The sequence below is a fragment of the Pangasianodon hypophthalmus genome, chromosome 12 (genome assembly GCF_027358585.1).
Source record: "Pangasianodon hypophthalmus isolate fPanHyp1 chromosome 12, fPanHyp1.pri, whole genome shotgun sequence".
Classification (NCBI taxonomy): domain Eukaryota; kingdom Metazoa; phylum Chordata; class Actinopteri; order Siluriformes; family Pangasiidae; genus Pangasianodon; species Pangasianodon hypophthalmus.
Window position 1 is genome coordinate 20,673,802 of NC_069721.1, and position 22,484 is coordinate 20,696,285.

At 39.0% G+C, this 22,484-nt stretch overlaps 2 protein-coding genes across 7 annotated transcripts in view; both read right to left on the minus strand.

Moving 5' to 3' along the window:
• Positions 1-1,150: 1,150 nt before the first annotated feature.
• Positions 1,151-14,888, minus strand: grem2b (gremlin 2, DAN family BMP antagonist b). The gene is made up of 2 exons (XM_026915641.3): positions 12,688-14,888; positions 1,151-2,967 (listed from the first exon to the last, which is right to left on the minus strand). The coding sequence occupies exon 2, from the start codon at positions 2,964-2,966 to the stop codon at positions 2,466-2,468; it is 501 nt and encodes a 166-aa protein (XP_026771442.1). The 5' UTR covers position 2,967; positions 12,688-14,888; the 3' UTR covers positions 1,151-2,465.
• Positions 14,889-15,036: 148 nt separating this feature from the next.
• rgs7b (regulator of G protein signaling 7b) overlaps positions 15,037-22,484 on the minus strand; it is a 118,619-nt gene continuing 111,171 nt past the window's right edge. For 4 of the 6 annotated variants that reach the window (XM_053238602.1, XM_053238603.1, XM_053238606.1 and 1 more), the window contains exons 16-18: positions 22,282-22,371; positions 20,409-20,444; positions 15,037-19,760 (exon numbers count right to left, since the gene is read on the minus strand). In XM_053238602.1, the coding sequence (XP_053094577.1) occupies positions 20,424-20,444; positions 22,282-22,371 (111 nt within the window). In that variant the 3' untranslated portion in view covers positions 15,037-19,760; positions 20,409-20,423. Of the gene's footprint in view, positions 19,818-20,408; positions 20,445-20,483; positions 22,372-22,484 lie in introns of those variants that run through there. The other 2 variants (XM_053238604.1, XM_053238607.1) reach the window with 2 other exon arrangements.

Genomic DNA, 22,484 nt, shown 5'->3' on the forward strand with positions numbered 1-22,484 from the left:
TGAAAACAAAAAGAACTGAAGCTTGATAAAAGGGGAATGTGTGTGTTTTTCCCCTCAGCTTGTTTAACCTGCAGTATTTTCTCTGAACCGGTCCTGTATTGCTGTGGATCACCAGCAGTATGATGATGCAAACACTCCATTTTGTTTTTAGGCCAGTTTCTAAGATAAAAATGAAGTCACTCTTTCGTCATCAGTGTAATGATTAAAAAAAAAAAAAAAAAAAACAGATTTTCAAGTGCTTTACTGTACCAGAGCTGTATTTAGGCTTTTTCCTTCCATCCTGGAGTTCCTATGTCATGAATAATGCAGGCATTAATGGTAACAAGATGTTACATGTCAGTATAAGTGGCTTAAACAGAGCTCCTTAAAGGACTGTACGGGATCTGCGAGCTCAAACGAACGGACACGCTAACGGAGATTATCAGGAAGCAGTAGGACACCTGAGGGATGAGCATTCATGTAAACGAGAGCAAAGTCAGCCTTAGTGATGATCAGGTACATGCGTTGTTCTTCCTTCTTCAGCAATGGAGGTATTACAATTACAGCTGAAGCAGTGGAGCTGTATTCTGTCTGTGTTTAACCCATACAGGATCATGGCAGAAAAATGTTTAATAGGGATTATTTTTTAAATGGCAACATACAAGACTTGCTTAAAATGTATTTAAAAATGCCATTATTTTATCTAATGTAAAGTAGTATTAGCATCTTTATGTAAGATAATTCTTGTGTATATTTTTTTTATAACTATATATTTTTTCTGTCTCAGCATGTATGTGTTCAGTGTCAGTCACTCTGGTTCAAGAGCAAGGAGGGTCTGCCCACGTGCAATAACTGTTTGTATCTTTTTGTTTGAGTATTTTTTTTTTTTTGGAAATAGCATAATTTATGTAAAATAAAGAGATAAATAAATTAAGGGTTTGGTCTTTCATTTGAATGAAACACTATTTTAACACCAACACATTAACACATCATGTCTTGAAAAATGTAGAGATGCTCTAAAGCAGGGGTGTCCAGCTTATCCGGAAATGGCTGGTGTGGGTGCAGCTTTTCATTCCAACCCCAAGCAGAAGCCACACCTGAGTCTTCTGAAAGCCAAGCTCAGCTGGTTTTACAGGTGGAATCAGATGTGGCTCCTGCTTGGGGTTGGAATGAAAAGCTGCACCCACACTGGGCCTTTGTGGATAAGATTAGACACCCCAGCTCTAAAATATTACTCAACATGTATAAATAACATGGAAAAACTGGCAATATGTCACAAAATTCCTTTAACTAAATTTTTACTAGTTTCTGTTAATAAATCATAAATAATATCAAAGTAGTTAACTCTTGTATATATTAATGATTGTGTAAATATTCAGTAAATATTGAATTCCTGTCAGAACTACCTACCAATTCAATCATTGCCTGAAAAGAATAAATCACAATTTTACTAAATGCTGAAAACCAGCTGAACTTGGGTCACTGTAGAAACGCACAGTTTAACCTTGGTTATGAATACAGCTAATGAACCAACTGCAATTTAATGTATAAATTAATTCATATTTTTCATTGCCATAGGATAAACAATAATGCAGGTGTTCATTAATCAGCATTGAAACAAATGATTAATACAGGTGTCAGTTAATTTAACATTACTTGATGGATTAAAGCTGACCTCACGGTTGAACAGTTTTCTAAATAATATAAAGGTGAATGTGTGTAGAAATATAATGATGGCCAGGCTTTTCTAAGACAAAGCGAAAACAGAATTCTACTTGAAATAGATTTTAATATAGAGGTCATTTCTTTCTCTAGATATATACATTTTAGTGTAGCATCATCATATATAATCTCTATTATAACTCGGTCTAGTAATACATGTTATATTCATTGAATAAGGCATAATTTGAAGTAACTGCAAGCAGCATCATTGGCCAATTCAAGTCTCTGTCCCCACCTGTCCTGTTACTGACAGTCCAGCAGCTACACCACCTCATTTCCCTCAAAACACTGGCAAAGAAAGTTTGCTATATCTGCATTGTACATAGTGTCTGATGCTGCAGAGTGATCAGATTAGGACAAGATCCAAATGCAACTCAGACACTGCGCTTTACTTTTCAGCAGCTTTTTTTTCTCCAATGGGTGGCATTTCTGTCCAACAATGTACAGGCCAGGTGGTTATAGGCAGCATTAGAGAAAGGTGTTGTTCTGTTCTTCTCCTTCAGCAAGTCTTTTTGTCATTTTAGAAAGCATCAGTCTTGAGATGCAAACTTTAGATGCAAACACAAAAGAAAAAAACACATGACAAGAACTACACCAATAAAAGCGGTCCTATTATATGGACAGCTCCAGACATCTCAAAAATATTAGCAGCTTTTGACTCTGCCTATATTAGGTACCAAATTCTACAAAAAAGTTTGTCATATATATATTTTATATATTTCTTTTGTCCAACATCCCAGACAGGCTGCCATAGTCTTTAAGCTTTACTGTTTCCCAGATTCAGCCACGTTAACAGAAATACACCGGCACTGTTTGACCCGTTGGATCTTCCGGTGCCGGAAGGGTGGCTGCAGGTCAGGGCAGTCCAGCTCCACAGTGAGCGTAGTGAAGCGGTGCGGCCGGCAAAAGGCGCACGACTGGAATGATTCCTGCTCCTTCTTCACGTGCCGTGGGATGTAGAAGGAGTTGCACTGGCCGTAGCAGAAGCGGTTGATTACCGTGCGGCTCAGGCAGCCCTCGTGGTTCACGGTTTGCCGCAGAGGCTGCGTCTTGCACCAGTCGCTCTTCAGGTACTTCCTCTCCGTCACCACCAGGGCTTCCTGACTGGAGGCCAGCACTTCCTGTTTCCGGCCACGGCGATCAGATGTGTTCGAGCTGGTTTTGTACGGTGATGGGATTGAGCCTTGTGGGCGATTCTTGCGACTCTCAGACGCAGCACACAGCACACCGGCCAGGAGAACCCAAAACAGCAGCTTACAGCACATCCTGAGAGACAGAAAGTGACAAGCATTAGCACATGCTCCAGTCCTTAAGGACAACCAGGTAGTTAAGAGATACAGAAGGGCTGGTAGAAAAGTTAGGGACTTCAGGCCTGTGTGAGGTAGAGCTTATAATCTAATATATGACTGAAATATTCCAAGCTCATGTAAGCCTTAATTGGTGTTAGATTAGGTATTGAATTAAACTCAACACATCTGAAACACTTTAGAGCTCAGGTGTAAATATTAACATCCCTTTCACTGTCCGTGGTGATCCAATCTCAAATGGGCAGCACTAAATACAGAATCCAATGCTCCTTGAGAGACATGGAGGGTTTTTTTTGTTTTTTTTTTTCATTCACTAGCATCGAAGTTCCCAGTCCCACTCCTGGGAACCCACTGACAATTTTGTTTAACTTCTAAGATGTTACAAATCGAATAACCATGCCAAACACAACATTCCATAAGACAGTTAGCTTTTACTTTGACAACCATGCTCCTAACATGTTTTTGGCAAAGCTCAATATATACTATTCTGAGGCCTTGATCTAGTCTCACCAGGATAATTTGGCACACTGCAGTGTGTTCCTTGAATGATTATGGTAACTAGTGTCATTAGAATATCAGATGTGCGGTAATTACAGTTATCCATGAACTCATATGCCTGGGGACCTTCTTCAAAATGTTTTTCCATCAACCTAACACATGATTCAACCAATGAAGGGCTTTGTAATTAACTGATTAGTTGAATCAGGTGTGTCCTACCAGGGAAGCCATTAAATTCTGCTGTCGCTGGGTTCACTGAAAGTGGAGTGGGATTTTACTACAGCTCCAGCAGTTGGTGCCAGGAGAAAACATCATTTGGACACATCAGCTTTGTTAGAACTGGCTAGCAGTACTGACTGCTACACAAACATCTACAATATGACAGATTTTACTCCCAGATCTGCCACATCTGATCCAACTGATGACTGATTTGCAAACGTTCAACGAGTCCTAATTCCCAACACAACTGAGCCAATTCATCAGCTAATTACGCCTTCCATGACTAGCCTCAGATGTTTTGGGAATTAGAAAACCTTTAAATTTTGCAGGATGGATTATCCACAGCTTTGGACTTGTTGAGGTCTGTTGGTATGCTCTGATCTTCAGAGTTTGAACCAAACCTAACACCAAAGTGAGGTTTATGATAAACAGTCAAGAATTGGATTAGGTGAAGGGGATCTGGATATAAACTAGGCAGTTTGATTCCAGCAGTACAGATGTGACTAATTATGCTTTTGATGACCAAAGATCTTAATCATGTGTATTAGCTTTAGACTGAAATTAAACTGTAGCAAGTTACAATGCTTAACAATATTAGCTTTGTGTGTATACGGTTGTGTTTCTCAGCATTAACAGGATTTGATGATCCTTACTGCAAATGTTGAGGTGATCTGTTTGTGCACTGGTTTTAACACATTCTACTGTAATGCTAGTGAAGACCTAAAGTAAGCATGATGGTCAGCTAGTCTCTAGTCAGCTCTTATGCATGGGTCCTCAGGAATGCTAAGCATAGCTAAAATTGATAAAATGACATAGCTAGTTGTTTAAAAAGAAGGTAAACTGTGTGCTGTATGTAGTCATCTGTGACTTGTAAAATCTAAAACTCCTATTATTGGCTACTTTAAAAAGTGTAACTAATAAAACTCCTGATGGTTTCATGGTTAAATAAAACTATTCCTCTTATCAGTCGTTTCTGATGTATTCCTGCACCAAAATGTCTCACGAACTACAGTTTCATCAAATGCTGCGCTGTTTGCTTTCTTAGAGCAAAAGAGGAAATGAATGTCATACGAGGACGAAATTAACTTAATTGAGCCATTACCGCGGCCAGCTAATTTGTCAGTTTAAAAAGCCGTCGTTAAAATAAACACGTTCATTAATCAGCGAGGGAAGCCTAGGCGAGAACAGAGAGCAAAGGAAGTTGATTGCAGTGAGTTTGACTCCTCCAGAGAAACAGTTACCCCTTTTGCTTAGGCTGCTGGTGACAAATGCGATGAATATGTAAACGTTCTTGAAGGCGCCGCAGCGTTATGAGTGGGCACAAACGGTGCTGAGTTGACTCATTAATCTCATTCGCGCCATAAAGTGTTTGGGCCACAAATTTCACAAAAGCCATTCTTCTAAAGTGTGACGTTCATCCCCCACTGTTCTCATCCCTCCCCGCTCTTCCATCATGTTTTTCATGAGTTGGAATGTCTCTAGGGGTCAAGCTAAGCCTCTGTGCTTTTTTTTTCCCTACGAGTTTCATATTGTTTCCTGAGAGGGCAGGAAGACACAGATTAAGCTTAATTTGTCACTTTGTCCACGGGCAGCAGGACCAAAGAGGATGATTACATCTCAGGCACGAGAGAAAGCTATCTGTCAATCACGTGGACATCTTTGCAGCAGATGTGGCAGCTCCACGGCTGACTCAGTCTTGGAAAAGAAACATTTATAAAATGTGTTTTTTTCATGAGAGAATTAAACGGTCATCCTCGGTCAGCCTTTCTCTAGCTTATCGCTTACCATCTGATATCTATTTCACATTGTGCTTGAGCTTAAATATTTCAGACTATAAAACGTTCTTGCTTTAGAATTTTTCTTGCCTAAAAGGCGTTGTGGTGTTGTCGGGCAGCCTCACTCGAGCATGACCGTGTTTTTCCTTGTCTGTTCTTTAGGCTGACTCTCCGGTTAACCCCGCATAACTGGAACTCCTCTTCAGACGGCGGTTCAGAGGAGCTCTTAACCGTTGTCAAAATAAGTAGCTGGTTGTGAGTCTGTGGTCTGGCAGGCCGTGGATGTTTGCACAAAAGATGATGAATGCGCCCCTGAGTCACCGCGTCAGCGTGTCTTGGCCTCCAAAGTTTTGCCGTGACACCATGGCCTCAGCGGAGGCTCCTCGTATATCTGAACGAGAACAAGCCCCCACTCTGTCTTCCTCTTTTTCACTCCAATCTCTCATCGCTGCACGGCTCAGTCCTCTGTATTAAGTGTACTGGACGTATGCTCGGGAGAAGTGGCACTTTAATTTTGCAACCTTTTAAAAATCAATCATGGGTCAGATCTCACATAACTCACCAAGGTTTAAAAATGGAAAACAGTGACGTGTAACCTGATTCCAGATCAGGTTTGGGGGCTAAAGAGTAACAGCAGGTCAGGTCTAATGAATGAGTAGTAGATTTTATCCCAAAGTACCTGACCCGTGCTGTGTTTTCTCTGCTTTGTTGAAGCAGCCATGAGGAGGGTCAGAGGAGAGGGGAAGCTGCTTTCAGCTCTGCCTTCAGGTTCAGTTTTCCTCCAATTTCTCTCCCTGCTACATCTGCCCCAGATCTCTGAGTTTTTAGTCATGAATGTCTAACAGAACAGAGAATAATAATTGAGAATAAACAATAGTGTCAGCTTTTCAAAGAGAGACTAATGAAGTCAGTTAGCAACAGTATCGAGACTCCATCATGGTTCCTCAGTTATCTGTGTTCATCAGTTGATTAATTGTTCTTTCTGCTTTAGTTTTCTACATGGAGTCTTTAAGGGTTCCTCCAAATCCAAAGTGGAGGATAATTTAGCTAATAGTCGTATATTAAACCTTATAGGAAATTTATTTATCCTGTTAGCCCTCTTTTCCACCCCTCCCAAAGGTCATGCCCTCCACTTTCTCCCTGAAATGGCTGACGCTGCTGGTTCCTGACCCCAGCACCCCAGCCACCGTTTGCATGAGGCTTAGCTCTGTCCTTCTCATTGCCTGAGAGACATCAGTTATCTGTATTCAGAGGCTTTACTCCATTTGATCCATGCTGAGGTGGATACCAGCACTCTGTGTAAAGCTATTTAACTCTATAATACACTGCTGATAAGGCCCGGTTCAGTAAGTCGGCCCAAAGTAACACGGCGTCTCTGAGATATTTCTTATCAAGCGAATAATGACCCTAAGCATGCAGGTTCTGAAGTATTTAAGAATTCCTTAGTGACTCCGTTCCAAACAGAATGAGCCTGTGTTTGCGGGGGAAAAGGCAGATTGAAATATTTCCGCGTTGCTCATTTGAGATAATAATGTGGTTTTGAAAGCCAACATGTCTTTCTTTCGCGTGTTTGAAAAATGTAACGCAAGCTCCCGGAGTTATTTCCGTAAATAATACGCCGGCACAGACAGGCCTCAGATTAATAGTATATTATCAAACGCTCAATCATAGCTCGGGCATTTCTTTAAACCAGCGTGGATTCCAGCCCATTTGCTATGAAAACAAGCGTGAGGTGTGTTAATGTTCCACAGTAGATGGGGCTGCGCTCAGTATGCCTTAGGCTGTTGGGGCATTGGCATGCAACCACAACACACCCCTGTCACCCCAAAACAACTCCCATAACCCCCTACATGCACGCACACACACAGACTACTTTCCATAATTGCCACCAGCTGAGTGTGCTGTTTCTACAAAGGCTGAGAAACACACATCAACCTCCTCCTCCTCCTCCTCCTGCTCACACACATGCAAACCAGTAATCTCTACTCTGACTTATGTACTTAGTGTAGCAGACAGCATCTCTAAGAGTGTGTTAGTGTGCTGAGCATGTGTGCTGCATATTGAAGAATGTGTGTGTTTGGGATCTGTGCTCCTGAAGGTGCCCTGTGCTTTATCAGGCTGAGTAAACCACCAACGTGGAAAGTTAAATACACAATAACGAGAACTCAGACGCTCTGAAGGTCGCCGACAGGAACATCATCATGCTTAATACTTACAGTAAGCTTGAGCTTTAATAAAAATTCTTGCATGTATCATTTAGGTACAAAAATAATGTGCATCAAGACAGCTCAGCTGGACGTGCGTTATATATTCATCCATTCCAAAACCCTGAGTGATTGATGAGGTGCTTTCAACATTATGAAACACATCCACTCAGCTTAACTTATTACTCTGACGCATTCAAAGAGACTTGGATGACCGGAAATCATCTATACCGTAGTGATTCATTAGAATTCCCCTGCGCTCACTCAAAAAATACAGAGTCAGTGAGTAATACAGGAAAAATATCCCAACCGATTGGTCACATGTGCAAAAAGTTTATTATTTCTGTAAATTTCGGGGGACAGTATTGGACCAACATGTCTAGATAGAAAAAGTGTCTATGCTGTGTATGTACTGATGTCTTGGATCGTTCTTATATCACATTATTAAAAGTTTATAAATGTTTAAAATGCATTGTCTTATGTATGTAGTTTGCCTTCCCATGTTATCACTACACCAGATTTAAAAGCTGATGTCAAAGGAAAATAAAAGAAACAGAGAGTGTGAGTTTCTTAAATCTTTGTTATACATAGTTGTGATCTTTGGAAAAGATAGTGAAAGCAGATGAGTCACAAGATGTCACAAGACAATGTGGTATCAATATCTCAATGAACTATTATTCTGAGAGCATTTTGGCTATTGTGAGTAATAACACTGACCGACTTCATTACCTCTCACAACATTCAGCTCAATTATAATCTGTACTAATTGTTCCATTTTTCTCCTTTTCTTTGTTAAACAATTTGGCACATCTTTTTTGCTAGCACTTCGTTCGCGAACCATAATGTGTACCACGAAAGCCATATCATCTCTCTACAGTGTGTCGACACATTCCAGCATTTAGGCATTTAGGAGATTTACGGAATCACCTACACAGAATAAACGCGCTCACTATCTCATTGTACCTCATTACAAACACGTCTAGACTCATATACATTTTGGTCAACATTTGGTAGATATGTTCAACCAACATGTGTCTCTTATTCTCATGATGCACCCACCCAATCAAATTCCCTGATTAAGAATGAGAGAGAAATAAATGGTGAATGTAGTGTCTGGATTTGGAGACATCAATCACCAGGTTGAAGCAGCCTGCAGAAGACATTGAGATACCTGTAACATGTAAGACTGTTAAATCACATGAATCAGGTCTGGTCACTCCTGATGCTTCCACAGTGGCTTTTCAAAGTCTCAAGTCCTGACCTGTTTGTGAAAGTGTCACTTACATGACTTTACGGTTGCAAATGAGCCTTTGATTGATTGATTGATTGGACTATGGATTGCGATCAAGTCAGACAAGACATTTATGGTGCAACAGTAGCTGAAGGCAGTGACTGGACATGCCCACTTTAATATCATATCATTTACTGACTGTTCCGTCTGATTTATCAAGATAAGCCCCCAAAAAAGCAAGTTTTTCCTAATTGCCTGTGGTGGTACAATGTAAAAACACTTGTAACTTGGTGGTGATGCTGAGGTTGGTGGTTCAAGTCTGGGTTGGGCTGTGTTTGGGTGTGGTGGTTCTTGGGGTGGCCTTGAGATTGAGGGATGGTGGCTTGACTGGCTGAGGAGCTGGTGGTGAGACCCCTGAACAGGAGAGATGGTGAGGAATGGGCCCTGTTGGGGCAGTGCAGAAGAGAGGGAGGAGGGGCAGGCTTCTTATTTATTTGGCCTTTTGTGGTTCTTAAAACTTCATGCTCTATAACCCTTACTGTCCTTCCCCACCTCTTTTAGGTCCACCCTCATCATGCACCCTCTGACATTTCAATTTCACAGGCCAGCCCAGGATACAACCCAGAACACTCCTACACCACCACCACCTGGGTCACTTATACCACTGAGCCATACAAGCTCACACTAGACTTACTTTTTTGGTATATTTGTCTTTTGTTTTTGGGCCTGCCAACAGCATCAACAGGCTAAATTGAACCCTAGACCTTCAGCACCATAAACCAACGTGCTAACCACCACACCAGATAAGGACGGAGCTCAGGTGGGTTTGCTAGAGCCTTGAGTTTCAAAACTAAGCAACGCGTTACCATGAACTAGCAATTAGGGGTCACTTGAGGACTGGAGGTAGTGTCCTCTTTAGACCTTTTACCCAGTGACTTAAAAAGGTGCCGTACTGAGCAAAAGTGCTGGGCTTTAGTGTTTTATTTTGGAACCACACTTTTGCCATAGCTCCTGATCGTGACCCTCTGTCTGAGGCCAATGGTGTGATGCTTTAGTGAAGCCTGAAGAGGGTGCCGTGTGTCATTTTGTAGATCATCAGCAACCTGAGTTTCCCAAATTGGTCTAATGGGGCTGGGCATTGCATTTTTTTGCCACAACTTTGCCCCACCTCCTGATCATGACCCTCTGTCTGAGGCCAATGGTGGGGTGCTTTAGTGGAGCCTGAAGAGGGGGCTGTTTGTGACTGTAGATCAACTAGTAAAAATTGGTAAATTGGTCAGAAAGACAAAAAAAATGTCTATGGAAACCTAAAGTTCCTATAGGTAACAATGGAATTGAGAGTGAGACAAAAATTGTTACCTTTTTTTTTTTTTTTGCTTTGGTATTATGTTTTATCTAAATACAAAACTGAGGATACCTGTTGCATGCTGGGTATGATGCATGTGTCCCTTCAGTTTAAAACATACAAATGCTTAACTTACATTAACCTAAGTGAATCATGCAAAAATTAAGATAATTCTACTTCCTGTCTGAACCTCACTAGAGTTGATGATAGCATTAATGATGAAATAACACTGGATAGTCATTATGAATTGATGTCTATTTGACACCACTAGTGTCCTTTAATTCAGTTTTATATCTGACTCCAGCAAGCAGCCAACTCTGAAGCTAGAACACACACGCTGTGTTACATCTTTCCAGACTGAATCCAGCTCTTCAACCTGGGACGCATCGCTATAAAACTCCTCATTAACTATGGCCGAGCGCCTCTGATACAGATTTAATCACAGCAGTAAAGGAGCTTTATTAACCAAACACTCTTGCTTTCTCCAAACACTCTACACAGCGCGGGGTTAAAGAGCTGGACTTCTTTTCCTCTCCTTTCCCAATGTTGACTTACTACTTGAAGTGCGGTGTGTGAGGCTGTAATCTAATTGAGATATAATCTACATCTGTGAACTCACTGTACTGTAATAAGCATAGAGTTATGTGCTAACAGCATTCGTGTCTCTGCTACCATTACAGATCATTCATTAATCAAATTAACTGCCAAGGTATACAACTTATTTTCATAACGAGCCGAAATGAGTCAGAGTCCAGCGAGACAAATCTGATCACCTCTCATTAACTCTTACGTTAGAGGTTAGCAGAGACTTTTCTGAATATTAAGATTTGCATTTCTACAAACTTGTGTTTTAATTTGTGAAGGTTTCTGGGTCTCGTCAGAACATAATTAAGTAATATTTAGAAAATGGTGCTTTTTGGCTACGGTAATGTTCACAGAAATATTTCCAAAATGTTTGTGCGTTGTGTGATCAAACTTGTAATAACATTACAAAGAATACCATCATGTTTTCAGACCATTTCAGACTATTTCTTTTACATCATTACAGCCTAGCTTTCTCTATTAGCTGAGCGATGACAATTATTACCAAAATCACACAGTAAGCTGAAATACATCAGAACAGAGTCAAACTCTGAGTCAAAACTGATTTCCAGTATTTACTCCTATACTGAACCTGAAAAAATGGCGGTTAGCTGAACAGTTTCTGAGCATTATGGTTAACATTTTGAAGATGTTTTGATGCCTAGATCTTTCCGGTTTTGTTTTCTGAGAGCATTTTTGTGACATTTCAGCAACATTTTTAAAGGTCAGAATAATAACACAAATTTTTAGAATGTTAGTTAGTGTCGAGCTGGAACTTTGGATCATTGAGGGACATCACATTGGTCTGTTATGGTTTTGAATTAGTCAAAAATATTCTAATTTTCACACTGATAACATTTTCCATTAGCTTAGTAATCAAATTTACAAATATTATTTATATTATTTATGTAAATAAAATGTATGAAAGTAATTAGGTTTGCTTTTAGGAGAATTGACAAAACTGTAGTGCTGTAAAGCTCTGAACAAAATCATTTTTTAACATAGAAAAGAAGATACAACTGTATTTTAAAGTGTATACAGCTGCCTGGTCCTGCAATAGCCAAGACACGTGCGTTGTGATAGAATTTTCACCATTATTCTATCAATATTGTATTGGTATATGACCTAGCCATGATTCCTTGCTACATTATATGAAGTAGTTTTAAGCATGAGGCAGACATTTTAATTTAGATTTAAACCAATTCCATTTGAAATATGTATTCAGTTTAATAACCTGCTTGTGATGCAGCATTTCAGCAGAGAAGGTCACTACTTCAGCGCTTCACAACACACATACACAGTACATGTGCTAGTTCCCTGTGCACGCCGCTTTAACCCTATGGGCTTGTGATGGAAACCAAATTGAAAACACAGATTACTGACCAGGCCAAATCCGCTTTGCCCAACAGTGCAAGGTGGAGCAGTCACGGACCCCGGCAAACACAAATCATTAATCGGATCATTAACCGTTTTAGCACTCTTCCCACCAGAACACACAGATTCCCACACACACACACTCTGAGCTGTTTTCCTCCCAATAAAAATGGAATTGCTCATATAGATGTTTTGGTTGATCATATTGACTTCATCATGAAAAACTAAAACACATGACTGACTCTTCCATCCTTTACACGCTTAATCCTGAATGCATCTTCATTCTGCTGGAAACACTGCCTAAATTCTACACACACACACATACACTTACATACACAAGTGATATGCAGTCTCTCAGTCTTTTATATCAGCATGTATATGTGTGTGTGTGTTTTGGGAGTGTGTGTTGAACAGAAGAGTTAAAGACCATTTCTTAAAGAAGATCACTTACCTCTCGTCTGCAGTGGTCCAGTTCTCAGCGTGCGTGTGTGTGTGTGTGCGTGTGTGTGTGTGTATTCCGGCAGTGGTTAGGGAGAGAGTGCTGGTGTATTGGTGGGTCGTGGACTGAAGGCTGCTCTGATGCCCATGGAAGAAGGAGGATTTGTCAGGATCAGAACGCGTCACTGAAGTGATGCCTCTGTGTCTCCAGAAGTTTGAGGAGAACTTCACAAGTGTTGTTCTGCACGCTTTCTGTCCTGCTCAGTAGGATGGAGCTTTTCTATCTGTCTCTCTGAGTCACTCTTCTCCCCTCTGTCTCTCTCTCTCTCTGTCTCTCTCTCTCTCTCCCCGCTGTGTTTGAACTCTTGTTTCTGGCTCTTCTCCGTCACCCGCATGTGGATCTTATCAAACCGCAGGATTTCTATTGGCTCTGATCACCAAACAAATCAGACCAACTCTCTCTCTCTCTCTCTCTCTCTCTCTCTCTCTCTCTGCTTCCCTTTCCTCTTGCTTTCTCTGACTTTATCCCTCTATACCCCCCCTCTCCTTCTGACACGCCCACTTCTAGCTCCTTCATTTTTTAAAACATTCTCTCTCTCACACACACACTCGCACACAGCCGCTCATCAATGTGTCACTCCGAGTGGGAGGAGGATCAAAGTTACATTTCGTCTCCAAAGCCGTGACTCTGAGCATAAAACATTCTCGTGATCCTGCATGGCTCTGAGGCAGCTTTATCACTTACAGAAAGCTCTTTAAACTCAAGAACCACACGTGCAGTCTTTACTTTCATTATATAATAGCTATAATAGCAGCTTCATCACTTTGCATGCTTTTCCGTGTAGTTACTGGAGTGGAAATGTGAAAGACCCTAAGAGGATAAATTCTTTAGAGTAAAAATATCTAGTTAAGAATATGTATTACATCAGGATATGTGATGAAGATGCTTTATGAGGAAAGAGAGTGTTATTCTGCAGAACAGCTCCATCAATTATTAACTGAAAGAACAGAAAAAAATGACTAGAAAAAAATTCTTTCAAAAGACTTTTCTTACACAATAAATGAAAGAATTGAGGTGTTAAATTGAACGTTATTACATCTGTCAATCAGCCAAACTATATGAGGCTCTGTGGTTATATATTTAATTACTGAGTTAATATTATTAGTTACTGTATATTTTTTTTATCATGCTTTTAGACTTTTGTGTTATTTTTCATTCCAAACTGATCTTTACTTTGACTTTGAATTCAATGTAATTAAATCCTTTTGAACCAAAAGTTCAGCTGAACAGATTGCAGTTGCTCCGTTCTTTAGCTGCAGAAATGAAGAAACATATATATCTCTTCAATGCTGACTTCAATGTGGGTGAAAAATAAATCTTATGTCTGTGTCTGATGTTTCTGGGTAATTAGATGGATCAGAAACATGCCGGTTGGTGGACTGGCAACTCTAAATTGCCCCTAGGGGTGAATATGTGTATGAATGGATGTGTATGATGCCCTGATATATTCCTGCTTCACACTCAGTGTCCTGAGATAGACTCTGGATCTACCACAACCCTGACCAGGATAAAGCAGTGTTGATGAGTACTCGAGAAGGCATTTTATGTTGTTATTATTATTATTATTATTGCTGCTACACTACACAATAGTTTACAGTCCATTGTGCAATAGCTTTCCCACACAGCACTGTTCTGTTGTCCTGTGTGTGTGTTGTTCTGTGTATTTATTGTCCTGCAATTGTCTCACACTGTTTATTTGAACTTTTTGTAGTCTTGTGTACTGTTATGTGTTGTATACACTTCATTCCAGTGTATACAAGCTATATAGAGGAATTACAGTAAAACCCACAAGACTTGACTATTATTATTATTATTATTGTTATTATTATTATTATTATTATTACTACTACTACTTACTAGATGCATGGGTGTTGAAATGGATGTTAAGATGTTAATACTCTGTTTTAAAAGCAGCAAATATTCATACTGGGTTAGTAGTAGTAATAATAATAATAATAATAATAATAATAATAATAATAATAATAATACTAAGTTTACATTTACATCTCATGGTAAAATGACTGTTACTACTAATAAGAAATTTCTGAATCACTTTCAGCCAAAGTGGTGAATTGTAAAAGTTTTCAGGATTTATTATGATGGACTCAAGCATTTAGTTTGTGACTGTGTATATCATTGCTTGATGTGTGGCTTTGTGTTGTCTTTTCAGACCAGACACACACTCTCAGATTGAATTTAGGGACTTAAAAACTGAAGCTTTTCTGCCCTCTGCTGCTCATATCTGGTTTTACAGTGACTTCCCACTAACAGCACTAGACACATCAGCATCCTGAGGCATGGTCGCTTTTCTTCCCCTCAGATCTCTTTATTAGATTTTGGAATGTATTTACAGAGTCACAGAGTTGATAGTGGAATTATATTGGATTGGACTTCACATGGTGCTTGGAGCACCGAAACACACCCTCAATATGTTTCCCAACAAAACCCAAAACAAAACCAAAAAAAAAAAAGAAGAAGAAAAAAAAAAAAACAGTTTCGGCCTCTTAACACTGAGGATTAAATTTAAAGCAAGTATGACTGAAATACAAAAGTGGAAAGTGTCTGTTTTAAAGAGTCTCTCTGTATGAAAAACTTTAGTGCAAATTTCCTCCTACTGTGATGCAAATGCACTCACTGTCCACTTTATCAGTAACATCAATACACCTCTTCATTCATCCAACTAGCCAATCATGATCAAGCAGTGCAATGACATCATAACATCATGTAGATACAGGTCAAGAACTTCAGTTAATATTTATATCAAACATCAGAATGGGGAAAAATGCTCACAAAAACTGGACAGTGTAAGATTAGAAGAAGATCAGGCAATGTTTGTGCTATCTTCAGCAGTCCAGGTTTGGTGAACCTGTGCCCAATGTAGTGTCATATTCCTGTTCTTGGCTGACAGGAGTGGAACCCGATGCGGTCTTCTGCTGTTGTAGCCCATCTGCCACATGACTTAATGTATTCTGCATTCTGAGATGCTATTCTGCTCACCGTGGTTGTAAAGAGTGGTCATTGGAGTTATAGCCTTCGAGACCAGTATGATCATTCTCCTCTAACCTCTCTTATCAACAAGGTGTTTATATTCAAATAAACTCAAACCAGCGCGTCTGGCACCAACAACCATGCCACGGTCAAAGCCACTGAGATCACATTTTTCCTTCTTCTGATGGTTGATGTGAATATGAGTTTATGCATTGCACTGCTGCCACATGATTGAGCAGCTGCTGCATGAATAAGCAGGTGTACAGGTGTCACTATTAAAGTTGTCAGTAAGTGTATGTATTATCCTACTCATTATTTATACACTGATATCTTAATTAATACTGTTCTGAATGCATAATTCATCACATATTTAAGAAATGGTTTGGAGAAGAATCGAGTTTACACAGTGTTCCCTTTACACTCCAAACGTACACAGATTGACACCGACATCGTCTGGTTTCAGTTCAGGTTTTGTAAAAGGAACCGTTGCAAAAGAGACTTTCATGTCCAGCTACTCACCAGCCACATGCATGCAAACCCCACTGCTGTACTGCATACACACATCATCACACACCTGCACACACAATACACAATTATACATCACACAATCTCCTGTACGCACACATACACACACATGCAGCCAGAGGTAGAGTAGAAACACACTGTTCCTTCGAATTCTTTTACTGTTTCATATAATTGTCATGTCGTAATGTACTATAATAATAATAATAATAATAATAATAATAATAATAGATGCCTTTCTAGATGCCATGCAATCATGGAGCAGCACACGCACAGGATTATGAAGTGGATGATGTCTGTTCATCAGAAATGTGTGTGTTCCATGGTGACCGTGGTCCTTGTTTCCCACACAAAGGCTGAGAAAAAGAAGGAAAAAAGTCTCCCTTTCCCAGTGCCCACATTTTTGTGCTGCTTTCAGCTCTTTTGTGTGGTTTTTGAGACCTTGGGTTGTCAACCTTGGTTATTAGCTCTACTGTGTTCACCTCACTGGCGATGGGAAACACACTAACATATCGAACACAGTTGAACATAGGTATGTATAAAACTGCTTAACACGAGCTGCTAGACTGGATGACGTTATTTTGTCGACTCTCAAATACCTATTATTTGAGAGTTACTCTAAATATTCACTAGATAGTAGCTTATAGCACAAGTTAAGTGTGATAGCCTGAAGACTTCATTTTTTTGAGGCTATGTCATTAAATTACAGACTTCACACTTCCCTAATAATGCATATGTTTGCTTCTTTAATCAAGTGCAAGTCTAGCCATATTGCCACTGTACTGTACATTTTCACTGAAATTGACATGCAGGTTTGGGACGTTCTGCTTCAGAATTCTTTCTTTCGTGGTGTTTAAGGATGAAAACTGCTGCACTGTGTGGCCAAGACCATTTTCCTCCAGGCGCAAATAGACATTTTATACAAATAGCCCTATCACCTAGACAGCAACTAGATCACTCTAATGTGACTTCATTAGAACAGTGATGTCATTGTGATTTCGCAGAAATATTGAATGAAATAAACTAGAAATCCCTATCAAACAAGATGAGCACAACATTCACTGAATTCAAAAACGAGCTGGAAGAACATGGCCGATTGTAAGATGGGTAAAATTAGACTAAGTCTTTAAAAATTATTCCACAAAAATTAGTAAAATTTTTAGGTGTACATTTTATTTAAAAGTTACTTAAATGCTGTAAATGCAATGGCATAAATGCAGTGTGTTTCTACCCACCTCTGTTTGTGAAACACATCCACCTGTACACACAACCCGTCACACCCCACACACCCACTAGAGAGCAGTGTGTAAGCAGAGGTGTGAGGGCGAGGACTCTCCAGAGAAATGTGTCGGAGACGTTTAAGCTAATGAGTGCTGATCTCAGGGCTCCTCACTGCAAAAAGTAAAATCCTAGCAAGTGACAACATCTTGAATATAGTTAAATCGATCACTTATTTATCATTATGTAATTATTATAAAACTATCAAATTATTGGCGCAACATGTTTATTTCTTATTAATATGTATACTCCAAACAAGCTAAATTATCAGCCAACAGATTAATACATTTAGACATAAAAAGCTAAATATTGGTTGAATGATTTTATATTTATTTGATGATGATAAATTGACCTGCATTCAAGATGTTTTCACCTTCTAAGATAAGCTTTTTTCTTCACTGGGCCAGTTCTCAGGGATAGCTGGGTTTTCTCCTTGATGCCATATTACAGAAACACCATGACCTCGTTTAGGACAATATCTACATTTCTGTATATATTTCTTAATTTGCATAATTCCAGATAGGAAAAGAGGATTACAGAAGCTTTTCTGGTGTAAAGACAGCTGTGATTTTAGCATTTAGAATTAGCATTATCTAGCTTACTAACTTTTACAGCCATAATGGCATTATATTTATAGCACTATACAAATTCTGAGGCATAGTAAATATCTATTTTTTATTGAAATTTTGTCTTATTTGGAACTTTTTGTTTTTGAAGGCATCACAGAATTTCTTTAGATGTGCCTAAGCCTTTTGCATAGCACTGTATTTATATTCCAAAATGGTAATAATAACCAATCCCAAATGATCTGTTGCTTCTCAGTGAATTGCTCGCTTCACTGGCTGTGACACTGCCAAAAATAAAAATGAAAAAAATTCCACTGAGGGAAATAAAATGTAATTTTCTTTGGCATTCAATTCTCTTTGTCTTGTTTTTCCATCTTTACAGAGGAAAATGTTTAACTAGAACTTCTTTAGCCATGTCAGGTGTTAATTTAGGACAGGTTTCTGTAATATGGCCCCAGATCTAAAACCTTTGTTTCTGTTTTGTTGTTTATTCTGTGTTCTACCCCATTATAGTTATTCCTTCCCTCCTTAAGGGTTGGTTTGTACTTATATTGTTATTTTCTACACCAGAAGCACAGCAGTTCGTGTTACTGCCTCATAGCTCCAGGGTCCCAGGGTCGATTCTGAGTTCAGGTTACTGTCTAAGTGGGTTTGCTCTCATCTCCCAAAAAACATGCCCCTTAGTTGGATTGGTTACACTACATTGCCCCTGGGTGAGAATGTGTGTGTGTGTGTGTGTGTGTGTGTGTGTGTGGTGGGCAAAGCGCTTACTGAAGATGAACGAATTCTCTACTCCATTGCTGTTCTGTGATCTGTCATTACACACATTCATCCATCCACACACATTCACCAACATGCATCTATCCAGATCCACATACTCCAACACCATATCAACATATCAGACCAACTAACACACTCTGTAAGAACATGACATGACTTAAAGATTCCCATCACAGAGGCAGTGATCGCTGCATTCCACAAATCCACAAACACCATGTATTTGGTCAGTTGTTTCTCTAATAAAAAAATAAACACATGTATCAGGGTGGGCATGGGATTAAAAAATACGCTCTGTCCATAATTTGGCTTTTCTAGTTTGTCTTTCCCTGTGTACCCCAGTTTGTACAGAAATTTACAAAAAAAGAAGGAATAATATACAGATAACAAATCAACATATTCATAAATAGAGTATAAAAATAAATGAGACGTGTCATAAAGCATTTTGGAGGCAACTACATCTGACATAAGTATTTTTCTCATTCAAACATGGCTTTACAACTGCAATGGCGTGTGTGTGTTTATACAATGTCATAAAGAGTTTGATATTTGCTTATAGATACTATATATACTGATTTTATTCCTATTCTCAGTTCACAAAGCACAGCTAAAGCTGATATGTGAAAATTAAGGAAGTAAGTGGGAAATGTGTTTTCAAGTCCGTGGGAAAAAAGTCCTTTTCATGAGTAGATGATGAACAATGGAAAGAAAATAAAGCCATCTTTTACCTCAGTTTATCAGACATGCAATGACTCGACTGCTCTACCTCCTTGTGGGTTTATTATGAAGCACAGTAGATTACAGTAATGTACAAATCACACGCTCCTCTTCTCCAGATGAGGTGTGACCAATTTTGCAGGAAAGTAGAGGCCTGATGATCGTAGATCTGGTGTCCTACACACCGAGACACAGAAACTTTTGCTTGAAAGTTTGAAAGTTGAAATGCAGATTCTAGTTGAAAAAATATCAAATAGAAAAATAACTCATATTTTAATACTTGAAACACTTTCAGATTTAAAATTCTTTAATTCTGCTACATTTTTCAGTCTAATTCTGCTTCTGTTTAACGTTGAAAGTACGTGTTTGAAAGAACCAAAATTACTGAATAATCTAATAATTATTTATATATTGGAAGAACTCTCTTTGAATAAAAGGTTACTTTGAACAAAAGCATCTGCCGAATGAATAAGTAATAACACACAACAGATGCGGCATGACGCAGGGGCAGTGCCACTGTCCCTCTGAAGCGTGTTATTTTCATATAACAGCACATGGTCATTTAACATCAATGGAGTGTGTTATTCTGCTTATAGCACTGTGATTTGCCAAAGATTACAATGTTAAATGTATTACTGAAGGACACTTTTGAATGAATAACCAATATTCTTCATTTAAGAACGTCACTGATCATTAAGTCACTATTAGTGGTCACTGGTATTACAAGCACAGGTCATTACACCAGTGACAGTAACACCAATGATAATGTACATGAAATTTGAAGTAATGTGAATATATAGTGTATGTGTTTGAGGATGAACTTACCCAGCATCCACTTCTTCAGAACAAATTCTTGCTTTTCTGTAAAGAAAATAACAACATAATGTAACTGAGCTCAGAAATGACCAAATACGTACTAATCGCTCATACTGCTAATAATGCAGCTTTAGAAGAAAATGAACTGCCCCAAACTTACACTGAAAGATCATTTTTTAAATGAATGTAACCATTTTATCTCACTTTTTTTGTTATTCTAGATTTACAGATTTTTTTAATACAAAAAACTACTTTTTATCTTGTTTCCATTATTTTATATTCTTAAATGGATGGTACATGTGAACATAGTTCAGTTTTGTTAAAATGCCACGTGAGTGTGGAATAGTCACGTTACTTTTCATGTTAATTTTTCATGTTTTCATTTGAATTTTGCATATTAACCACCTCAGAATAATGTAAACAGCCAAAAAAAACAAAAAAAAAAACATGGCCAGACACAACTCTACCATAAACTGTGACCATTTGCTCAGTTTTAAACAATTATGGTCGTAGTTCAGTCTGGTGATGTGCTTGTGTTTATGTATATTTAGTTTTTGGTCTATGTTGAAATGTTGATATGTTTGAAATGTTTGCTCTATCCTGTCAAGGGTTTGGACACACGTGCTTATATAAGGACTCATTTTTCATTATATGAAAATATTAATAAATATTACGAAATATTAATGAATATTATTCCATTATATGGAATAATAATGAAAAAAAAATCTAAACTCTTTGATATTTTAAATTCTTAACAGTATTCCTGATGAAGCTTTGTACACTATCACCATCGTCTCCATCAGCTTCATGAGAAGCTTCACCCAGGAAGCTCTTCTTTATCTTTAGGCACACAATTTCATTTCAAAGCAAAACTACTATTAAAATACAACATATTTTGATTCAGAAATAAATATACATGGGCATTAATAACTCTATTTAAACAAATTCCTCACCATAAGCCCCCCCATGAGGATGCTGCTCATGCTGCATCACAGGTCAGTGTAACACCCTCGGAGAAACGTGCTACCTGCCCTCTCCCATACGCATGAGCTCCTAGATGCATAGTTACTGAGATTGACACTCAAATTAGCAGAACCAAGCTGGGCATTGCTATCTGTGCATGACACACTTACCACAATTACAAGAAAATCTCTGAACCTCTGCTGTTCCTAGTGTACATGCTTCAGAACTCGCTTCAGAAGACCAGAGAACAGAAAACAACACACAAAGAACAGAAAAACAGAGGAAACCACCAAAAAAGCACCAACAAAAAGAAACAATGCAGAAGACGACAGAAGCGAGAAAGAGCTGAACACTCAAACAAGGCCACGTGAAAATGATCAAAAGCTTTGACAGAGAGAGTAACAGGGACATGCTGTAAAAATATCAAACAGAAATGAATAAAAGCTCTGGTTCTGAGAGACGGTGAAGACATGAGCTTAGTCCACATCAGACAGATGATAAAGCAGTCTGTTTAACACATCTCTGAGGCTGACCTGAATATAAAAGGCACATAATCCTGCAGGCTGTGGAGAAAATGTTCCTGCATGATAATGACATTAATGTCTGCACATCTGCAGTCCTGTTTCAGAAGCTCCTCCTGCCGCAGGACTGGGGCAGCAGGGTGTAGGATGGGGTAGATTTAAGACAGTAGGTAGCAATAATGGAAGCAAAGAGCAAAAATAAAGTAGTAGTGGCAATGATACGGGGTATACGAGGGCACAGTGGGATAGTAGGGAGTAAACATGGAGCTGTAGGGGCAGTAGAGGGCAGCAGAGAGCAAACAGGGCAAGGTAAAGCAGTAGAGGGTAGAATTATGTTACACAGACATGCTCGAGGTGGGTAGTTAAATGGCCGTCTCCAGTCTTTTGAGGAACTTTACCTTCTTCTTGGCCTGTAAAAGCTCCTGGTAGGCACTGGATCGAATGAAGCGGCTGTACGAGTCGCTCTTCATCAGCTTATAGATGTGCTCCTGAAGAGGAGGAAGAAGAGAGAAGAAATTTGTGACAAATGCACATCTGATCCTTAAAACCATACATAATATTGCTTTGAAGTCCTATCAAAATATAAAGACAGAATTGTATA

Coding starts and splice junctions, on each gene's coding strand:
- grem2b (XM_026915641.3), bottom strand. CDS start 2,966: ATGTGCTGTAAGCTGCTGTTTTGGGTTCTCCTGGCCGGTGTGCTGTGT.